At 43.0% G+C, this 21,152-nt stretch overlaps 1 protein-coding gene across 1 annotated transcript in view; it reads right to left on the minus strand.

Annotated features, from left to right (window-relative positions):
- The window catches only part of MAML3 (mastermind like transcriptional coactivator 3), a gene marked incomplete at both ends in the record, with an annotated part of 196,798 nt that overhangs the window by 52,746 nt on the left and 122,900 nt on the right, over positions 1–21,152 (minus strand). The window contains one exon of the mRNA XM_079534740.1: positions 18,701–20,188. Within this exon, the coding sequence (XP_079390866.1) occupies positions 18,701–20,188 (1,488 nt within the window). The remainder of the gene's footprint in view (positions 1–18,700; positions 20,189–21,152) is intronic.

The raw sequence follows: 21,152 nt of genomic DNA on the forward strand, positions 1-21,152 counted from the left end.
AGCTAAATTTCAAAGTATCCCTCTCAAAGTGTTGGCTCTTTGTGGGAGCAGAGGCTTTTGTTGGTTGGGGAAAGAGGGGGTTTATGTATCAATATAAGCCTAGAAGGAAGCTCTGGATTTAAATTCATTTTGATATGAACCTGACAATAATGATCTATTTGAAAATATCCTTGCTCACAAATAAGGAATACTACAAGTTCCCTGTACGTGTAGAATTTGAAGACACTTCCTACAGATTCTCAGCCAGTTGCCAGTCACCAAGCCTGTCAGGACAAAATCACCTCTCTCCTAAAGTGAGTTCATTCTGGAAAAAAAAAAAAAAAGGTGCATTCATCATAGGTAAGGCCAACGAGACTGGAAGCATCAGGCCTTGGACATCCACAGATGAGGCAGCAAAATGCACCTTATCTTTGTCCTCAGCTAGAGTTTAGTGAGTACCGCAATATTTGCCACCTCAAAAGATGCTGAAGTCTATTCCTTGGTTCATTTATCTATGTCATTTTCCTTTAATTATTTGTAAAAGTTAGCTGGACTGCATAGGGAGTAGGGCTGAGGAACCCACCAAGGTTTATAGTGGAACATGCACCTTCTTCTCAGTGATCACTTATTTGTTCAAGAGGAGAACCATCTCCCAGTCTCCACTGGTATGTGAACTCCAAAGAGTCCAGTATCTCCATACTCAAGGATGCTTCAATATTTCATAAGGTTTCCATATCAACTGTGCACACCTCACTCTCCTTTCCATTTGTTGGGCTTTTGTCATGCACAGGAACAGAGCAAAGGCCAAGCCTAGGCTGAGAGGCCCAACATCCTTTCCACCTTCCTGAGTAACCTGGAGAATCCCCAAACACAAAAGGTGATGTACTTGAGAAACGCCCCTTCTCCCTTTCTCTCAAAATGTGTATTTGAGCAGAAAGAAACATTTCACGGCTGATTCCTTCACCCTGCAAAGACTTCAAAGAAACAGTGGGATGTGTAAGAAAAGAGAAGTGCATGTGCACAGAGCAGGATAATATTTGAGTATGTCAAAGACGGAGTTGCTGACAATGACTTCATCTGTTTCAGAAGGAGCAGTTCTGCTCTGTTACTGACAACGCATTTGCTAAGACAGCATTGCCACTCAGGAGCCTTCCTTCTCTGCCTAGATGACAAAAAAGTGCTTATCTGCTCCAGGAAAAAGCCCACATTCTCCAGCTGCAGCTCTCCCCTGGTTGCCAATATTTCTCCAAAAGGTCATATCCTTAATTCTGAATGTATCCAGGCTCCTTTAGTAAGACCACTGATTTAAGCACAAGTACCATGATCCCTAGGTCCAGTCTCTAAGTCCCCAGAGGTATTTTCCAGGCCCACGCTATGTCAAGTCCTAATGCAGGCTGTGGAGAGGTGGTGTTTGGAGCAAGCTCCTTTGGCACAACTCCGATAGAACATAGGTGATATGACAGATTTTTTGTGGTTCCTTTTTATATTCCGTGTTTGGCACTGATAGTCTTAGAGGCTAAGAGAGAATGGGGAGACCTGAGAGAGGCCTTTCAGTATCTAAAAAGGGGACAGACTCCTCAGCAGGGTCTGTGGCAACAGTACAAGGGGAAATGGTTTCAAGCTAAAAGAGGAAAGATTAGACTGGATATAAGAAAGAAGACTTTTACAGCAGTGGTGGTGAGGCACTGGCATAGGTTGCCCAGAGATGCCGTGGATGCCCTGTCCCTGGAGACATTCAAGGTCAGGCTGGATCAGGCTCTGGGAAACCTGGTCGAGCTGTAGGTGTCCCTTTCATTGCAGGGGAGTTGGCCTAGATGACTGTTAAGGGTCCTTTCCAACTCAAATGTTCTATGATTCTAACAGCCAACATCTATGAAACCAGAAACATGAGAAGGATAGCAAGGATTATACTCATCCATCAAATCTTCTGATGAGACTGAGCATGAAGATTTGTTAAGCAAACTGAAAGCCTGACGAAGGTCTTCACAAAAAAATCTATCTTTATGTCATTTACAATCTGTTTATGAGAATTCATCTTTACCTACAAAAATATGTAAATGAGAATTTATCTTTACATACAACCTCTCCCTGTGGACAAAGCTCAGATGCTGTTGTAACAATTATGCCACTATAAATTTGGACTAGATTAAGTAAAATTATATTTTAGGACAATCTCATACAGTGATTGGAATAGGTGTGGAGTTAAACAACACAGTGATAGTAAAGTTTCCAGAAACCAACCTACCAGGAAATGTTAATTATAAGTAGATATCTAAGAGTCTGACTGATGCAACAGGAATACTATCCTGAGTACCACAGTAAACAACAAGGCAACGCTACTGGATGGATGCCAGTTACAGTATCACCTTCAAAGATATTTTCCTAAATACTTAATTCTGCTGCTTTTCCTTTCCATTTGAATTGATTGGATAATGGTTACTGTCTTATTTCTTAATTGGTTTTAGAGTTCTCTCGCCCTTTTGCTTCCCGTATCAACAATCGATCACAGTTTCCTAACAAACCTGCTGTTGGTCACAACTACCTGTAAATGAGCACATGCAGGACTACAGGAGTCAGCCAGGACTCAGAAAAAGCTGCGCACTCCAGGAAATAGGAAATATCACTTTAAACAGTGCAATTTTTCCTCTGTGGAACTGGAGTCTTATGTCCCCATGACTGCTAAGAAAATCCGAACAAACCAACGTAAGGCACTCGTGGGTGATGTTCTTAATTTTCAGAAATGACACTTTATAACGTCGAAGGGATTACGGAGAAAGTAATCATCCCCTTACACGGTGCAAAAAGAGCATGATAAGCTAAGGTACCCTTTTTTAGGATGCGGTTTTGTAACAAGAAACAGAAGTTCCAGCCACTGCAGCAGAAGCGTCTGCCCACACCAGCTGAGGTACAAAGAAAGCTGCCCCCAAAGCACACCCTCCGCACACCGCATGCAGCCAGCAGTGGAAGGCAAGGCAGCAGACACAGCCCCACGCTGTTTGCCCTCTGGCATCAGCTGCCCCTTCAGCTATGCCGGTGCAGCCCCTGCAGGGCTCACTAGGGGCAGAGGAGAGGTTGCCTACTGCGGTTTAGAAAGAGAGAAGTAATCAAGATGCAGAGAGAAGATGTTCAAAAAATGACAGGAATTAAGGATCCAACCTCCACTTTCTGTAGGATCTGGGGCATCATCTCTGCCCTTTGGAAAACGTCCCTTTGCACATGCAGAATACAGCAATGTGCACTAAGGTGTGGTAGCTACGGCCCAGAGCAAGGGACACCACCACATACTGGCTCCCTTCTTATGACTGTTAAAACTTATTTTTAGCACTCCAACCAGAAATACTGTGAAGTTCAGGAAAAGATCTTCTACATGAGCACAGGTAAACAATTACGTATAATAATGAAGTGAGTCTTCACAACCCCATTACTGAGCAAGCCATTAGCTGTTCATATTGCAAACAACTTGGTAAGGTGCTGAACCAAAATACATTTTGCAAAGCGTAAAAAAACAACTGCGCAGAGATCGTAGGGGCAGGGCTAGCTTAGTGTAGTGTTTTCTGTTTGCCTGTTTGATCCAAAGGAAGCCACACAGAGCTAAAACGTTGGCTGCTTAGTCTGATTTTTGCTAAGTGCGTTTAGTGAATTAAATATTGCAAGGAACCCTGGGGTGTGCAATCATATCTCTGCTAATACACTCTTATATTCTGACAGGGACGCTTAACAGCATGAAATAATCCTCTTCAATTTACAAAAGCAACTCCCAACCTCTGAGCTTTAAACTATCAGTGATCGATCACTTGCAACAATACAACATAGATGCTCTGTCAACAGACTGGATTTCATAGAAGGGATTGTATAAGTGGACTGTTTCCCAGTTAAGCATTTTAATGAGTATCATCTTTTCTCCATCATATACTGTTCTAAGCAGGAGAATGTAACTCTATTCGCAGAGGGATAGAAAAAGAAGACTATGCAACAGGGAAGCAAAGACAGATATGCACAGAGGGCAATTAATAAAGATATATATTAATAACATCACCATTTGAATGTAAAACGCAAAGAGAAACAACAAACACTCAAGCTTATATTTAGAAAAAGGAATAAAACCCAAATTCTTTTCAAAAACTTACGATTAAAAAATCTGATATGTGCCTTTTAAATAGATCAAGTAGTTCAACTTTGACTGATTTGAGAGAATTTTTCATAACCTTAATCCTGTAGATTAAGTATATGTGCATAGTATATGTATAGTACATGCAGATAGTATCTGCTGGAATGCAGATACTATGGTGACAAGTTCATTAGAAATTATTTATATGACATAAAAAAATAGGACAGATTCCCATTCCTGACCAACAATAATCTCATTTAAAAGATACGCACATGCTTTTAAGAATAACGACAACAAATCCTTCAAATTCTTCTTCTACCTTCTGCAGCTGAGCCAGGAGACTTTCATCCAGAATAAGCATGAAAAAAACTTCTTTTTTTAAATCATATGTTGCTTTTAGACTGAGATCTGTGCTTTTTTTCCGTACCCAAATCCCTCCTTTGTGGGCAAATGAAAGTAAATATAAAAAGAAATGTTATGAATATACTGAAAATGTCTCAGCTCTGATTGCCTGTTTTGTTGACACTTTCGATACCTGGGTTTGTTTTGCCATTTAAAAAAACGAAGCCACCGAGACATCCAAAACTCGCCAAAAAATGATAGCACTGCCCTATTAATTTCTGTTATTGTTTTTCAAGCATCGATACCAACACTGAGTACTGTATATTGGAAGATATAACCTACTTTCTTTCAGAAAACGACTAAGAAAGATTATACTGTGAAGTGTCTCTTAAAATCTTAACAGAGAGGGGAAAAAGGGAGAAAATTGCATACGGTAGGGCAGAGGGAGGTGGGCTTGGGTGGTATTGAGGTAATTTGTTAGAGAATACCAAAATTCTTAGCTTTCATTACTGACCTCAACTTGCCTTTTTTTTTAAAGGAGGACACAGCATTTATGTAACAAGTGATGCGCTCATTTGATGCCAAGCCATGCCTGTGTGCTACTAGCAGGGAAATAATTATGTCACATGTTTATCTCTGCAAGACAAATGTGCCTTTGCACAGCGCCTGACCGCACAGAAGAGCTCCCCACAGCTCCTCCGTGGAGTCATGCCAGCCTTGGTGCCACGGCCCTGCTGGCTGGACGATCGCCTGCACCAGGGCACAAAGGAGAAATGAAGTGGCTCTGGCACTCAGCTGTGTCCTTACAGGACATCGAGCACCTCTTCTCCAAACTCCAGTATTTACCTCTGGCAGTCCCCGTGTAAAGAAGCCCTGAAGATCTCAGTGGCACCAAGTGCCACAGTCGCTGTGCCAGCCCCTGCTCCAAGTGCCACCACTCGCAGCATCACTCCAGCATCACCCAGCGTGGCACAGGTGGGTGGGAACAGAGAACTGTTTATACGAGGAGTTAACTGTAACAGCATGCACCCCTCTATGAGTCCACCTAAAATGGAAGCTTAACTGAACGTATTCTGGTCAGACTCCACGGGTCTGGTTTTCCTGCACAGGGTTATACAGGGTCTTGTTGCTGCCAACACCACAAATCCCAAATGCAACATGACAAAGAGCCAAACTGCCCTGTTTCCAAAGCTAAGGCAAGCTCTCCATGCTAATTCTCTGCTAAGCCAAAGCATGGGGCTTTGATTTCCTAACCTCAGGATGTTATCTGGCTCCAGTATAGGATTATCATTAGCTCCATACGTCTGTCCTTACAGCAGGGTCACTGTCATGCCATATGCCATTTGGACAATCTTTATTCTATCTAGAATCCCTTTTTGTTTGTTTTTTAAATCACAGTGTTCATCTGAAAGAATTTGGATCCTTCTTGGCTTTCAAAATCTGCTTTGCATTGCTAATGCTTGGGGCTGTAGGCAAAGTTGCATTGCAGAGACAAAGAAAGAAGAGATGCACTAAAAACCTCTCAAGACATAAAATGTCTTGAGGGTGCTCTTCTAAATATGAACAACAGCAACAACCAAAAAAAAAAACCAACATAGAGCAGGTTTACTCAATTTCCATTTACCAGACAGAAGACCAAGTTCCTCTGGATAGCAGCTTCTATGCACAGCATTGACTCAGTGAATATGTCTGAGTTGCACCAGTGTAACTACTGAGCATGAGACCTGAAAAGAGCACATCAGGCTCCATGTGGAAGTGGTAGCAGGGTGAAAAGCCGCAGCATCACTACATGCAAGGTGTCTCAATAGCTTGATACAGCAGGGCAAATCTCCTACTCATCTGCCTCCGGTGTTGTGACAGAAGAAAGAGTCATCAGTTTCCAAAGTGTCACTCTCTTACAGCAGCGTGGCAAACACAAAAAAAATCAGGGAGTCTGGAGGAAGAAATGCAATGGCTACGAGCTCGCCATGCTGGGAGGGTAAGATACAAATGACAGAGGAAGAGACTTCAGGTTGACCTCCTTGCCAGATAAAATCCATTATGCGTGATTAAAACTTAACAAAATGCAATCACATTAAAAATGACTATCATGAAGTGCACCATGATTTACTGACTAAATGAATGAGAAATTTATCTGAATAAAATAGTCCTAGCCCTACTGCATCGGTAGCGCATGATAAATTGCTGATTGTGAGAAGATCATCGCTTGCTGTTGGATGACATACATGCATTGATTTTTCCTAACAACGCTAATTAGCATAATAGCATCTCCACATATATTACATAAAGTTTCCTCTTAGCAAGCAGAAAATATATCAAGCCTTCTGGTCCCAAACTGCAAAGAATAAAGACGGAAAGAAAGGATTCGCAAACTGCCTCGTTGTCCTTTCTTATGCAGATCAAAGGCCCAGCCCACTGGATCTTACTTAACCTTGAAGAGATGGGAACAACATTCAAGAAAACTCTGGCATTGTTCAATTAAGCCGTGATCACAGTGGGGTGTTTTTTACATGGCGATGATCTAATTTTGTGAGGCCAAAAAAACCCTTTGGAAAAGAAGAATCGAATCCCAAAGAAGTAGGAAAAAAACATTTCTGCAATTTCATTAACGCGCAGGGGGCAGACCGTGCAATCCTTGCATAAGTGCTCTCATTGACCAGGGCTGTGTAGGTGAGAAAGCGCTCACTAGGTTCAGAAGACACAGACTACTCTACTAATGGGAAAATAGAAGTGGTGGAATAGGTCAGGAAAATGAAGGAGAGATCCCACGTGATTCGCCACTAATTGAAAATCAATCACAATAACCTGCATTTTTTGCTTTGAAAAATCTGCGAGGTGATAAAACACCACCTTAGAAGCAATGCAGTACCTCACTGCTCGGCACCCCCAGCAGCACACAGATTTCAGGCTTGGCCGTGAGGATATTCCAAATGGCCATGATTTTTCCAGAGGAACGGGTTCTTTGTAGCATGAACAAAACAGCTCATTTGTCTGCATTAGAGCTTTTCATTTCTTTGACACAGTACGCTGCACCAGAGCAAAGGCCTGAGCAGGAGAAGAAAGCAGAACCCTAACCTGCCTTGGGTGAATGCAGTAAGACTGGAGCTCATGCTGGCCACCCCGCTACCTGACACAGCAGATGCGGTGCTGGAAGCTCTCCAAGGACTCCCAATGCTCCCACTTGGCTCTGACCATTGCACAGAACCAAAACGCAAGAGCCCTGTGGCATAACACCTCTGTGGGGCAGCCGGTGAGCAGAGCAGGTATGTAAGATGCTGCGGATGCTGGAGAGAAGTTCAAACCGTAAGGGATCTGAGCACTCCCAATGGCAGTTCTCAACTTCGACCGTCCAGCCACTGCTATGTTGCCTCTGACCTGATCCTTTTCCACCCCTAAAATCATATGCTGGCAGTGCACCTGGCATGCCAGCCATGCCCAGCCAGCACAGCTTGCCCCGAGCTGTGAGCGCATCTGCGGGTGACACCTGTGCCCCTTCAGCAGAGCCCTTGTAGGCCAGCCCACACTTGTGTGCAACCAGAGGAGGTTTTGGCAGTGGTTTTCACTCATATGGGAGCACTGGGAAGAAACGAAGGTGTTGTACTCACACTGCCTGCAAACCAGCTGCAGGAACTGGGCAACTGCAAATGAAAACTTCTTCATCAGCAAACCCAGGGACCTCCCTCATGTCATGGTGTGAAATCTCCAGCCACAACCCAAAGCGTAAGCTGTGTGAGGCACGGGAGCTGGCAGAAAGTGTCCTGCACATCTGCCCACCGTGCTCTTGTACTGCACAGAGCAAGGCTGGTGGCCAAGAGAAACACTCTGGGAAGCCACCAGCCCTCCTAAAAGCCCACACATCCTTCTTGCTGCTGGACTGGTGACCCCTAACTGGGGACATGAAGGAGGAAAATACTGCCTCGCAGTAACCGCAGACATTACATTTTACCATACATCCTTTGTGTACTATGTACATCACATGTGATGTATGTAGTATTTCAGAAATGACTGGAAAGGCTTCAAATGTTTTGATTTTACATGCCTCTTGTTGGGAACAGTGAAGCTATCTTCAACTGATGGGAACAGTTTCACACCACACGAAGGGCAAGACAAAAGGCTTAAAAGTCACAACAAAAATCACCTGAAATTACTTTTACATCTGTACGAATACCAGAGCTTACAAATAACGTACTGCCTTCTACTGCTGGAAACATCACCTTGTGGGAAACTGCACGTCACTGGCAATTCTGCAATAGAAAACTCCTATATAGACTTTTTTTTTTTAGTCTTCTACGATAAGCTTGATTCAGTGAAGCTGCTGTACAGTTTCAAGTGTCAGAGCCCAGGCTGAGATGGATGAGTGGCCAGACTGAAGGTGAAGTAGCCAAATTTATCACATGGATGGTGCCACCACATCAGTGAAATTACACCTAAGATCTCCCAGTCCTTGAACTGTCTCAAGACTGGTTAAAAAAGCATTTGATATGACAACAAATATTTCATACTATTTCCATCAGCCTGAGGTTCATGGACCACACAAAGCCACAGTGTCTGCAGTGATCTCCTGCAGAGGGACAAGACTGAAAAAATAGTTCTGTGCTAGTTAAGAGATCAGAACGGGAGGTAGAGAAAGAAAAGCGGATGAGGAGAAACAGAGAGAAAAGAGTAACACACTGGAAATCAACTCCCTAGAATGCACATATTGGGTGATCTTGGGAATTCTCTTTTTTCCAGGCAATACTAGGTACCAGAAGTAATTTATAATGCAGATTCTTTTGAGGGTGTTACCTCTCAAGCCTGTAAGGAACATCACATCAGGTGGGGAGGAAGCATCTTTGCTGGGCAGAGCTTAAACTCCTTCTAGGCTGACCCTTTAAAAATCTTTTTATTTCTGTATTTCAAACATATTGCCTTTCCCTCACTTTCTCCACACAGCAGAAGGAAACAGAAGGCAGCTTACAGATACACCTGCATTATTTAAAAGCTTCAGCTTGCAGCAAGGAACTGGGCAGAAAAGATTTTACGGAAGGATGCTAGCACAAGCAGGCAAGGACTAGGCTTGCAGAGGGAGGAATATTTCACACTGTCTACATGAGAAGCAGAAGTGAAAAAGAGACAGCTAAAACATAAAAGCATGACTTTGTAATAGAGCTGATGGACTTGGCCTTGCTCTCTTCACAGATACTTGGCCTTGCCTAGACAGCTCCCTCTGACCGTGGAGCAAGAGCTGCTAACAAGCCCCTGCTGGGTGCAAACAAGCAAGCCACCTTCTTGCGAGATGTGTTGACACAGAATTTGTGGTTTCTTCACAATATGTAAGACATTCTTGCAAGCTAATACACACAAAATGCTTCCCACACGAAGGAAAAGAGGCTAAATAAGGACACAAGAACTCAGTACATGTATGCCAGTACCGCATGAGAACCAACAACTGAGGAACCAACAGATTGGTTTCTCTCCCCAGTGACAAAGGTGGCTGTCTCAGATTTAATGCTAAGCTGCTGAACAGTGGCACAGAAAGGGCAGGTTTCCCACTGATCATGAGGAATGAAATCTTTGCTGAGAGCGCAGAAGCCACATTCTTTAGCAAATTAGATGCATCAGCTAGGATTTGGCAGAACCTCCTGAACGCACTCTTAACCACTTACTGGGGCTGTCTTTCAAGAGGTATTACACAATTGCAGACCACTAAAAGGCTAAAAGCCATGAACTGTGGCAAACAAGGACGAGTGACAAGGAGCCACCAACAACCGGACAATTACTTTCCTTCTGAAAAGTATTATTTGGACTAAAGCGGGAACATTAATTGGTGTTCACCGATTTTCTCCTCAAGCAAAAGAGTTGGCCTGTATTCCTGCATGACACAGCAGAGAATTTGCTCTTTCTGGCAGTGCCCAGCCTCCCTTAAGATATCTGTATGTTTTAGCTTTTCTTCCTGCATCCTTTTTCCTCTTCTGCTACGTCTGGCAGCTTCCAGAGCAGCACAGATAGCTGTGGACAACTTCAACTGCAGCATTTCTAGGTTTCTGAAATGAAGATGTCAGTGCATGTAAGCTTGAATTAGCTGCAAGATCTCTGAGATGGGCACCATCACTTCTGACACACAGCTTCCACACCCACACAAGGACCCAGGTGGAGCACTGCCATGGCAGAAACCTTCAGATTTTCTTCCCTTGCAGCACTCGGTGTTATCAGCTCACCCAAAGTACAGCGAGTGCCATTAGTAGCAGTGGGATTCCCCTCCCCTTCCACAGCAACTTGTTATCCTACTGCATTCTTGGCTCCCAGGATGGGCTCGGTAGGAGGGAAGGCAGCAGTTTGCCCCGTTCTGCTCCCTGCTCCCAGCCTGGCCTCAGCTGTGCCAATACTCAGCCTTGGGAAGGCTGTACGCTGCTCCCAGCCAGCCTGTAAACAAGACAGGAGCTGGTGCAGGAGATAAAGGAGGATTCACACAGCACCGGGTGCTGCAAATACTTCTTCCCTCTCCAGCAAAACTGCCTCTGGGGGAATGCACACCCCGTGGTTATTTTCTCTGATTTCTCCCCCAGTCAGTGTTCCTTCTTTTGTTTACTTGAAAGCAGAGCTATGGGCAGAGGGAAGGAGCCACCTACAAGGCAGAAAAATGGGAAAAAAAAGAACAAGATGCAACTTGTTTTTAAGGTAAGCACAACCTGTTAATAGTTTGAAATAGACTTTTTAATTACAGGATACCCTGGAACCTCTGAATACTGAATCCTTCAAAACTGTTTCGCTTGCTCTAAGTTCCTTAACAGGCAGAGAGATGCGTGGTGGGGGGCAACATGCACATGGGAGGACAGCACAGCCATCCCCGGCCCTCCCACAGCAAAGGGAGCACAGGAGAGGTACTGCTTAGAAAGGAGGTAATTCTGGCCCAAAGAATCTCTATCTGCAAAGCGAATCTTCCCTTCAAATACCAATAAAATAATTACAACTTTGCTTGGAATACAAGCTCAGTTCATATAGATCCCTACTGTGAGATGGAAAAAGATGTATATAAATAGAGAGCCGGAGTTAATTTTAAATCCAGTTCCCAGTTTTCTTCACAAAGGTTGGGAAAGACAAAAAGAGTATATGTGTACCTACAATGGAGAACAAGTTCCAGACTACCAGGGAACAAGCTTTCCTAGCAACGGAGTTTACTAACAGCTTGTTTCTCACCTGTCATCGTCAAAAGGCAGTTTCAAATGTTTGATAGACAAGAAAGTTCCCCACTAGTCAGGGAGGAGCTGTGGCCTGAAGGCAGCCTGGGCAATTCCTTACAGCCAGTGCTGCAAGCCATCAGTTATCTAAAGCACACAGCAATATGCTTAATGACGACTAATTGCTCCTTCATTTATAAATAGATCATTAAAAACAATTGGGGAAAAAAAAAAAAGACACTTTCAGTGATTCTTCTGTGGGGAAAATGGTAGGACTGAGTACATTCTGGGCCAAAACACAACAGTAAAGACAAGCAGAAGGCCACGGTGAAACAGCCCCCTCACTCAAGGAGCATTCTGCACAACACAGCGTGGGTTTGCTGCTGCTCATGGTTGACTTGCCTGAAAGGTATTGCCCTTCAGAACTGCCCACTGCAATGGAAATGGGTGGACAGCTGTAAAGCATCTCCTGTCTTCCAGCAAAGCGTCTGCTGTTCCAAAGTCAGTGACGTGGCTTGTGCGACTGCCATTAGCAAAGAGGGAAAGCCAACCACCAACTTCTGCACAGGTATCTTCCTCGTGCTTCTGAGGAGATGAACTGAAGACCTCTCTAGACCTGGATCTGTACTGTTAAATCTGGCCAGGGCCTGGTGATGAGTTCATTACTAGTGTTAACTGCAGTGTCTAATAAGTCCCCTGCACACAGAAATGGGTGCACAGCTACGTGCTGGTGGCAGGCGAAGCAATATACGAACATCTCTTTGTGCTGAGCAATTACTTCACCCATGTCCTCACCACAGACAGCAGCTTGAAACCAATGTGATTAGTTTCTGTGAGGGGTCTTTCCTAAAAGGTCTGTGTGATGCGTTAGAAATATAAACATGACTACGGAGACTCTTCCGAGAAAGAGGTTTAGGCTTGCATGGAGAAGAACGAGAAGGAGTGGACAAGAGTAGACAGCATAGCCTTAGTCGTCCACTTGGGTGGCATGAGAACAGATGACACTGAAGTAAGGAAAACCACAAGCCTCATGTCATCTTGCCGTGTTACTGCAATATTTGTAATTTGAAATGTCTTCCATTAAGTTTCATTTTTTAGAGTCAAGAGTGGATGGGAGAATCAAAACTTTACTTTAAAAAGCATTCTTCAGTCCCATATAGGTAAAGAAGAGCTGGAAAACAAGAATCGTTAACGGAGGAGGGCTTCTAATTTTCCAGGGGACACCAGAATACTGAATCCCTGTCTCTGTTCAGTATTGAAAGCATCTGCTATTTCATACTAATTAGGTATGCCCATGCTTAGAGGACGGCAGACCGGCCCACGGAAGAGCGTGGTATGAATATCCCAGGATGTTTAGTGGTGCTGTGTTGTCAGCTCATGACAGATCCAGCCATAAAAGCGTGTGGAAAGAACACGATGTTACATCACTGTGTATTGACAGTAAGAGTATACATAATGAAGAAGAAGAGTGAGAGGTCCGTGAACAATAAGAAATGGATCATGGCTAGTATTGCTGAAAGCAGGTGGAATGGGTTACAAGGCTGGAAAATGAAAAGTGATGATGACAACCTGCCTAGTAAGGGAAAAATGGGGAAAAAAAGCAGGAAGGTGTAGCTCTGTATGTAAAAATAATGGTGCTACTGGCTATAGATATTTCCAAATCACCATGTTTTGATATTACTGCTGTAACTAATAAAACTTGCAAAGTATTGGTTGACGTACGTTGTAACATCAGACTAACGGGTGAATGTAAGTAACAGAGCAAACTGCTCTATGCCACAGTGTAGACCGTGCAGAAAAACGTAGTATGCTATTGTGAATACTTCATAATAGAGGACACTAACCACGCTCCTCGTGCAATCAGTAATGCACGTTTTCAGCTTCTAAAGGTAACGTAAGACAATTTCTTTAAGGACAAGAATGACTCTGAGTCTCTGAATCTTACAGAAACTAGACCAGAACCAAATCACACAATGTATTTTAACAAGTCTTGAAAAAGTGGTGAAATTTCCAAGAATTGAAGGCTTGCCATTACAACTGTGATATTTCAGACAAGGAAAAGACAAGTTATTGTGACATGTCCCCAGCAAAAGGATGTTTTTCGGTTCTCTGTCAGCGATGACTCAGAGGATAAAACCCATCAGTGGCTTCAGAAAAGTAGGTTTCACCAAAGACAGCTATGGTTTTCTCATTGGTAGAATTATTGGTTCAGTTGGGACCAGATAACAGTGCTTTTATCCTTTGATTTTGCAAGGCTTAGACTGGAGAAGAACATTAGGAATAAGGAATGAAGAAAGCATGTATTAGGTTAGAAAGCACACATACATACAGATCACAAGAGATAGCTAATGAGGAAATATCAGCTAGCCAGAGTTCTTTTTAGCTCTGTGTTGTGAAGATCGATCTTAGCCAAGTGCTGTTAACATCTGGGTCCAGTGACTGATGTTATTCTGACCTCTTCCCTAGAAAATGGGCAGATGATACTAGAAAGGTAAGCACTGGAAGGCCCCGCTGGTATCTAGACATCATCTAGTGAGATTCCATCCAAGTTAATTTCCATTACCCTTCTGTCCTTAAAAGTCTATGGGAGATTGGCTTCTGGGGAACAAATTTTTGCATCAAAGGCAGTCAGTGCATTTGAACTCCAGTGCAAACCTTTCATGAAAAACAATGGTTACAAGTCAAACACAGCACAGACAGGCATTCACTGTGTCTCTATAGAAAGTTCACCAAGCAATCCTCGAAGTGTCAGTCATTATTTCCACTCTATCTTATTTCCCCTAAAATCTAGTAAGACAGTTGTGTTTCTGCTACACTTTCATGTTGTGAATACAGATCTTTAGACTTTCTTCTTTACTTTTAGCTTACCCTGAAAGTAAAGAACCTCAACAGTCTCTTTTTTTCACTATCCCAAAGATAAACTTCAAAAGTTCAAAACCCTGCACTACTCCAGGGCAAAGCACACCTTTTCACTTGGAAAGGACAAAGACAATTACATGTCAGAAATGTTCTCTGGACACACATCTCCCTTTCTCCTTTGCATACAAAAACAGACTGAGCAGATGATGCATCTTCAATTTGCGACTAAAACAAAAGACAGAAAAGAGAACTTGAAGGTAGTTCTTCCACTATGGTGTCAATTCTCCTCTTCATTCACACCCCTCTAATTTCAAACAATGTAACCAGTGGTTTCAATAGGAACTATAATTGCAGCATCCTCACAGCCTCATGCAGGCAAAGAGCGGCAGTCTAGTTTTATTTTTCTTACACCCACAGAGAATTCCGTTTTGTTTCGACCTCTCATTACTCTCCCTCCCTCACTTGGCTCCGAACATCAAATTCTCTCTCAGCCATTCAACGTCTATTCCATTTGGCTGCTTTTTTCTTACCATTATGCACACATATTGAACAGCTGGAACCAAGAACAGGCACAATTAATGATTCTGAAATTTTCCAAAGAAAATGTCTTTGCTTTTCCCCCATTTGAAATTATTTTTGGTTTAAAAATAAAGGGGAGGAAAAAAAAAAAAAAAAAGAAGGAAAAAATGCCTCCCATTAAACCTTACACACATCTTCAAAAACTAAATGGAACATTTTGGGTTAAAGCTCTACTTTTTTAGAGAAGAAGTTGTTTCATGGTTGCTTTTATTCCTTAAATCACATAAGAACTCCTAAAGGGCCCCTGTTGCATCTCAGTGCCAAACCAATTTCTTTTATTACTGCACAGGAACCAGAACAGCAGAAGACCTCTAGCCCTCAAATACCTTACAAGTTACCAGCCCTAGGGAAAAACTGTGTTTGATGCTTTAGCCTACAGCCACAGCAAAGGGAGAGCAACAGCAGTATCCATGAGAAGGATGAGGCTAAGAGGCATTAAATGCCACATCCTCACACACTAATAAATGCTCTTAGGGCAGATCAGGGTATCTGGAGCAAGGCTAAGAGCAGGAATTTCCAAGTCAAAACCTGACCAAGTGGAGAAAAATCAGGCACGAGGGAATGCTGGTAGCAGGATAGAGTCCTCCTGAATGTAGATCTGCTCATGGATTTTATACTCGGTCCTGCAGGAGTGGCCTGTGCTACCTTCTGCCTCATGCTGGAAAAAATCTCCTACTTTAAAACCCAAAGCAGGGTCTGTTCTGTGGAAAAACAGAAAAATGCCTCACCCAGTGCTTCCTTGAAGAGAACAAGCTGTGGGACAGAATGAAGGCTATCACGTTGCAGGGTGTGTGCTTCTTTCCCATCAGCAGAGGGGCTTACAGGCACAGCGCCAGTCCTGGTCTGCGCAGTGAAGCAACAGACCACTGTGTCTGACAGGAACAGCTTCAATGCTGATGCTGCAGAAAGCCTTTTGCTAGACACTGGTTTTGCTGCTGTCACCGACGTCGACCTAAGTGCTCTCCTCTCTTCACAAGAGCATTTGACCTAGCAAGCCCAAGACACCAGCCCTGAGCACCAGCCACTCAGCAACACGTCTGTTGGTGAGGCTCCACAAAGTGTCCAGAAGGCCTCAACAGACCAAATGGTGTCTTCTCTAAATTACGCTAAGTGACTGAAGTCATGAGTGCATTCTGCTCATTAACAACACGGCGGCTGAAGCGGACACAGGTTAAATGAATGTACGTGGTGCACACACACACACAACTAGCTATACTTGGATGACACAGCAGTACACACAAAATTAAGACCAGGTGTGGTCTTATGTACGTGCCTGATTCTCCCTAAGTCACATTCTGGGTCTTGATCATTCCCCCGACAGCAGTCACCTGACAGAAACATATGGTCACTGCCAGCCATGTCATACAATAGCTAGAACTCTCTTTCCCTTCAAATAGCATTTGTTAAATCCTCATGATTATTTATAACAAACGCACACACTTTTACAATTCTGTGTCAAAGACCGAAACTGCCGTGAAGGTAGAAACTACAAGCTCACTGAAAGGTACGTTGCCCTTGCACTCAGAAATGTTGCAAAGTGAAGAGTGCAATCTCCTTATTTTCCGCAGATGATCTGGCAACTCTGACTGTCTGCATCCTGCAGTAAGTATTAGAATCAGATCATCTGCATCAGCCTGCGTTCAACTCAACAATATCAACAGATCATTTTACCATCTTTGCAAAAACAATCCATTTCTACCAAGCACATTTCACAGTAATAAAGCTTTCCAGTCTTCCACAGAAAAATGCTTTTTAGGGAAGCAGGAAGAGAAGGAATGAAAAAATACATTACATATAGAAATCTATTCTTCCAGCCTTCCTCACGAAACAAAATCCCTTCTGGGTAGGCAAGTGAGTTTTATATAATAAAATACAGATTTGCCTTAGATTTTTTCTTTGTAAAATACAGAAGTGACTTAATATCTGGTCTTGGTTTTGGAAGAATGTCTAGGTTTAAACAAATATCTCGTTTTTCTTATATTATAAAAGGAACTGAGTGAGATTAGATATATGAAATCTTGACTTCCTGCTCATACAGGACAACTGCAGAGAGATAATAACATGAACTTCTCAACTTAGGAAATGCAGGAGATGACATTAACTCTTTCACATAGGCAGTTTTTCCTCTCAGTTTTTTGGTCAGTGTTTGACGCCAACAGATGAAAACAAAACTTTAAACGTTTGACAGCCTGACCAAACATTACACGCCTCTCAATTACAACCTGACAAACCTGTATCTCTGACTGCAGTCTGAGTTTTGGGTCATTGTCACAGCACTGCTCTAGATAAAGTCTTCACGAAAGGAAGCAGCTTTAGACTGGCAATTTCTAATGCAGTAGGCAAGCAGAACTAAACACAAAAACAAACCTTTGAGCTGTCACCATACAAGCTGAATCATAAACAGGAGGCAGACGAACATTTCTTTTTGTTTTGCAATTCACTTTAAATAGTATGTAATGCACTCTGACCTGGCAAACCTCCTGCTCCTCCTATTGGTAGATCTCCAAACACCACAGGCTGCAGAAATGACAATTTTGGAGGGATTTCTACATGCATTACAGCATCACAGTTATCCATGCTTAGAAGGAAGCGCTCCTTGCAGGTGACATGGAAACAGCTCATGTGGTAAAACACTGTTACACAAAACTATCAACCAACAACTCTATCCGTGTACTATTATATCACAAATCTTGATGTGTTTTGGTGGCACAGCTTCCATGAAAGCATCACCTACTTTGTAAACTCAGTGTTATCTTTAATTATTTTTAAATCCCTTATAACAGCATTCTGAAGATTTATTCTCAAGCCTCTCCATTACGCCACTGTGCAGACATTTACAGAGCCTACTCAAGTAAGAACACTCAGCTGAGCTAGGTGGTGACAGGGCTGTTTGTCATTACTACAGCCAATACTCAGTTATTAATTAATTCCAAAGCATTCCCCAAGCCTGGCATCTGCCACACCGGCGGTTAGCCTGGAATACAAGTAAGACTGATGCCAAGTCACTCAAGCCAACACAGCTTTAGCCTCTTGCTGAAAGTGAGTCAGAAGACTCTACAGATTCCCAACATTATAATGTTTAAGACTGCCGAAGACTTCTTGAAAGTCCTGGTGTAAACCATCTCATCAGGCATGGTTCAAGCACCGCTAAAACCATTCAGTTATGTTTACTTTTTCCAATGGAAATCAAAGATATTCAGCACTCAAAATGTCTTCACTCCCTGAGCCAAAATGTCAGATGTGTTCAGCCCAAGAGCACGAGCCAATCGCTCCATCTTTCTGTTATAATGCTAATTACACTGTGGAAATTAAGCCATACAGAGGTTTGGGATCTAAAAGCATCAAGTTTTATATTACGAGAAAATGAAACAAACTCTCCAAGGAGCAATAACTTCAGAACCAAAGCTTTACAGAGCGGCCCTATGCACTCATCAGCAGAACAGGGAAGATGCTGGTTCAGAAAAACAGTCATTTAACAACATATCTTAAACATAACGCAACATAATTTCAGTTATTTCATAAAACGATCAAGCTCCAATGTCACACGAAAAACCCAAAAAGCATCTGCAATGACATTCCGTACTTTCCAGAAAAAAAAAAAAAAAGTAGGAGGAGACCATACAAAGAGTTATTAAATCTCTTTCTGGTTGCCTGCATATTGCATCGTTGCACTTACCTGACCAAGGGAAGGAAGTGTTGCATATGCCATGGGCTGGTTCATCATTCCTTTCTGCTTCATGATGAGCATGCGTTTCTGTTCCTCACTCAGGTGTCCCATCTGAGCTTGCATCTGTGGCTGCTGGGACTGCTGCTGCTGTATGTACGGCATCATGGGGTTCTTGCTGGGATTTGCCATTGGTGGGGTCATCCTCTGGCTCAGCTCAGCACTGAAGTGGGTCAGAGGTTTGGTGTTGCCATAAGAAAGCATATTAGGCTGTTTGCTTAAAGAGTTTGTGCCCAGGTTATTTGGCTGCTGATTGATCATATTCATGTGATTCTGAGGGAGGTAGTTATTCATTGTGGTCTTCTGTGGATTGTTTGCCATAGGAGGCACTATTGGGTTTTGGTTGTTAAAGGCTTGGGGATACATCATTGGACTATTTGGTTTCTCTGCACTGAAAGGCCCTCCGTACGGACTAGATGGAGGGCCCACAGGCGACCAGCTTGAGGCTTGATTTGGATGCTGCTGCTGCTTCTGTTGCATGAGCTTAGCTCTTTGCTGCTGCTGTGCGGCCATTTGCTTGAGCTGTTCAGCTGGAGACAAGTCAGCACTCGGTAGATTCACCGGTCCAGGCCCTGATCCCGCCACTGCTGCTGCTGCTGGGTTCATAAGATACCCGTTTCCAGATCGTGTCTGAGTTTGGCCTGGAGTATGGGCCTGGTTGGGAGTCTGAGGCGACTGAACAACACAGTTTGCTGGTGAGCCTGCAGGGATTGGAGCTGGTGGAGCACTGGATACAGAAGTCACGCTAGAGGCTGTGGAAACATTTGAGAACGGAGGACCAGAGGAAGACGGCCTCACCTGGGGAGATCCTAATGGAACATGAGCAAATGGGGAATGAGATGGATCGCTTTTGACGCTTGCACTCTCTTGAGTCTCTGCGGCAGGCCTCGTAAGGTCTGGCTCTTTCTTCTCTTCGAAGTCTTCATTGAACAAATCTTGTATGTCATCTTCCGGAACGGTGTTTGCTAGTTCATCTATTAGCTCCTGCCACTCTTGATCGTTCAGATTGATGTCTGAGAAGAGTTTGTTCTGATTTGAAAGGGATGTCTCCGAAGTGTCTATGCAGGTAGGATCGTCCAAAGGCTCTTGCTTTAGTTCCTTGTTCTGCAGGACATTGAAACCATCATCTAACTCACTGCACCCATTAACAGGGAGCTTTATCTCTGAAAGCCCACCATTTTTACCCAAGTCCTCTAGCCCACTGCCATGAGTTCCACTGTTCTGCAGGGGCAAGGATGCTTTCATGTCAAGCTGGTGAAGAGGAGAAACGGCAGGCAAAGGCAAGTTATTGGGCAAGCTGTTGATCGCCTCGATGCCTGGTACATCTTTCCGTATCCGCTTGCTGGTTGGAGAAAAGCTGCCATCGCAAACTCCATTCTGCTGCTCTCCATTCAGAGGTGATCGTGCGCCTTCCAACTTCCTTTTGACAGTCTCTTGAAGCTTAAGGGAAAACAAGAGAAAAAAAAAACAACGTTGACCAGTTGCAGAGACAAAGTGCTGATGAGCCTTGTGACAGACACTTGTTACCAAGCTGACCAGTGACCGTAGGTTTTAAAAAACGATTAGGAAGCTTCCTTGATTTCATTCTTATGCCTTGAACAGTAGGTTTAAAGACGTCTAAAAATAGGTCTAAGACTGTCTAAAACAAACCAACCAACTCCTCAAAACAACAACTGCAAAAAACCAAAACACCCACTGCCCTGAATAGGAGAGCACAGGTCCACAGGTCCAGAAACAGCTCTGTAAAACTTGCCTGAACTCCCCAGACTACCTGAATTTTACAGAACAGACTGAATATTCCAACTTGTTGGTGCCTAACGCAGCGATGAAACTTATGTTTTTACAAAATACTAAGCAGCATCATCTGATAGTTTGACTCCCTTAAGGAGCCTCCCATTCCATTTTCAAAAACTGAATCACTAAAATTTACTATTTATTCTGAAAAACATTTTTTTTTAAAGTTTCTCCAAGTTTTTGAAAAAAAATATCTGCAATGCAACTGATTGACTATTTGTATTGAAATGTGCTGTTGACACACACACACACACACAAAATCTGAAAATATTAATTAACGTAGCTTAATTTGAATAGCACTCTGTTCTTTGGCTGTGAAACGTATTAAGAATCAGTTTTAAATGAGGAAAAAAAAACCCCACTCCAAAAAATAGCACGTATTTTGCACAATGCTAACCCAATCATATCACACACACACAAAGAAAGAAAAGGAAATACTGTATGTGGTAGGGGGTAACATAAAAGACAAATAACTAACAGAAATGATAACAGGAAAAGTCCAGGAAAGCAACCAAAATAGCTATGAGAATATTATAAATAATAACTTAGTCATATAAGTTTTATTTTACGTTAAAAAAAGAAGAGTAAAGCAGTGTTATGGAGTACAATC

This window comes from Tetrao urogallus (genome assembly GCF_951394365.1).
Source record: "Tetrao urogallus genome assembly, chromosome: 4".
Classification (NCBI taxonomy): Eukaryota; Metazoa; Chordata; class Aves; order Galliformes; family Phasianidae; genus Tetrao; species Tetrao urogallus.